The 1359-nt window shown below is 62.7% G+C and overlaps 1 protein-coding gene across 1 annotated transcript in view; it reads right to left on the reverse strand.

Annotated features, from left to right (window-relative positions):
* Positions 1 to 1359, reverse strand: part of TRMT44 (tRNA methyltransferase 44 homolog) — a 41160-nt gene that overhangs the window by 24675 nt on the left and 15126 nt on the right. Inside the window, exon 5 of the mRNA XM_007958199.1 lies at positions 594 to 701. Within this exon, the coding sequence (XP_007956390.1) occupies positions 594 to 701 (108 nt within the window). The remainder of the gene's footprint in view (positions 1 to 593; positions 702 to 1359) is intronic.

A 1359-nucleotide genomic window follows, 5' to 3' on the forward strand; every position in this document is an offset into this window, starting at 1 on the left:
GAGCTGGCTGCCGTTCTAAGCACCTGGCCTCCCTGACCCCTGACCTCACAGACACCTGGGTAGGAGGTGCAGAAACCCACCCGCAGTGTCACACACATGTGCACCTGCGACCAGCCTTCTGCACAACAGAGGTTTCAAGACAAACAGAACTGAGAGCAAAGCTCAGACAGTGCTACCAGGCTGTCATTCCCGGCTCGCAGGGCGTGGCTGGACAGCCCTCCCTGGATCGAAGGGCGTGGCCTGGACAGCACCACCAGGCTCACAGGGCATGGCCCTGGACAGCCCTCCCCGGATCGAAGGGCGTAGCCCTGGACAGCCCTACCCAGATCGAAGGGCGTGGCCCAGACAGCACTACCAGGCTCACAGGGCATGGCCCTGGGCATCCCTCCCCAGCTTGCAGGGTGTGGCCCTGGACAGCCCTCACAGGCTAAGGAGGTCCCAGGCTTCTCCTGTCCTCCCACAGATCACCGGGAGTTGCAGTCCCTCCTCCGACAGCCAGCCAGGCCCTGCCTGCCGCGTGAACCAGGGGAAGCAGGCCCCAGTGGGCGTGGCTTGGCGTGCGGGCCCCAGAGCAGGGCTCTGTGGTGCCTTACCCCGGCGCTGGAGAGGATGTGGGTCAGGAGGCCGTTCCCGCAGCCCAGGTCCACGAAGGACTGCCTCTGGCTCTGCCCTCGCGCTGCCCGCTCCTCTTCCCACAGGACCTGAGGGAGCAGGACCAACCGCAGAAATGAAAAGGGCGGGGACAGGCCTGTTGGTCCCCCACCCACCGTCCCCGAGAGCTCACCACAGCGCTTTCCTGGGCTTACAGACCCCACGTCCACAAACAGGGAGGCCTCACCTCCGCCCGGGCCTCTGGCAGGCCACACAGGCACAGGCCGCAGGCTCAGTCTCTGCCTGTGCGGGACGCTGCCCACGGCCCTCGGGCCCCAGCTGGGGCACCTCAAACCTTCCTCTGGCCCCAGAGGCCACAACTGAAGGGGTCACCTCCTCGTACGGCCTGAACAGAGCCCGGGTGCCTTAGTTTTCCTAACTTTGTAGAATCATTGGAAACAAACGCTATTCCTAAAAAGTCCAAGAAAGTAGTAGCTGCAGGGAAATCGGAGGTTACCTGCCATGAGCATCTTACAGATAAGTCTTAAAGCAGGGGCCCCACCCAGAGAGACCAGTCCCAGACCAGGCCCCGCCCAGAGAGAACAGGCTGCCGGCACCTGGCAGCCCATTCACGGCTCAGGTTCTCCCCTTTCACACAACCGAACCGAACCGAACTCACTGTTGACCCCTCCTTAGGCTTCTGAGGTGGTATCACTATGAAGTAGATCGCCCAGTCTTCCTTCCGAGGAGTAGCTGGTGGGTTTGAAC

Source organism: Orycteropus afer, unplaced genomic scaffold, assembly GCF_000298275.1.
Source record: "Orycteropus afer afer isolate SDZICR_OR568_19922 unplaced genomic scaffold, OryAfe1.0 scaffold00871, whole genome shotgun sequence".
Taxonomy (NCBI): Eukaryota; Metazoa; Chordata; class Mammalia; order Tubulidentata; family Orycteropodidae; genus Orycteropus; species Orycteropus afer.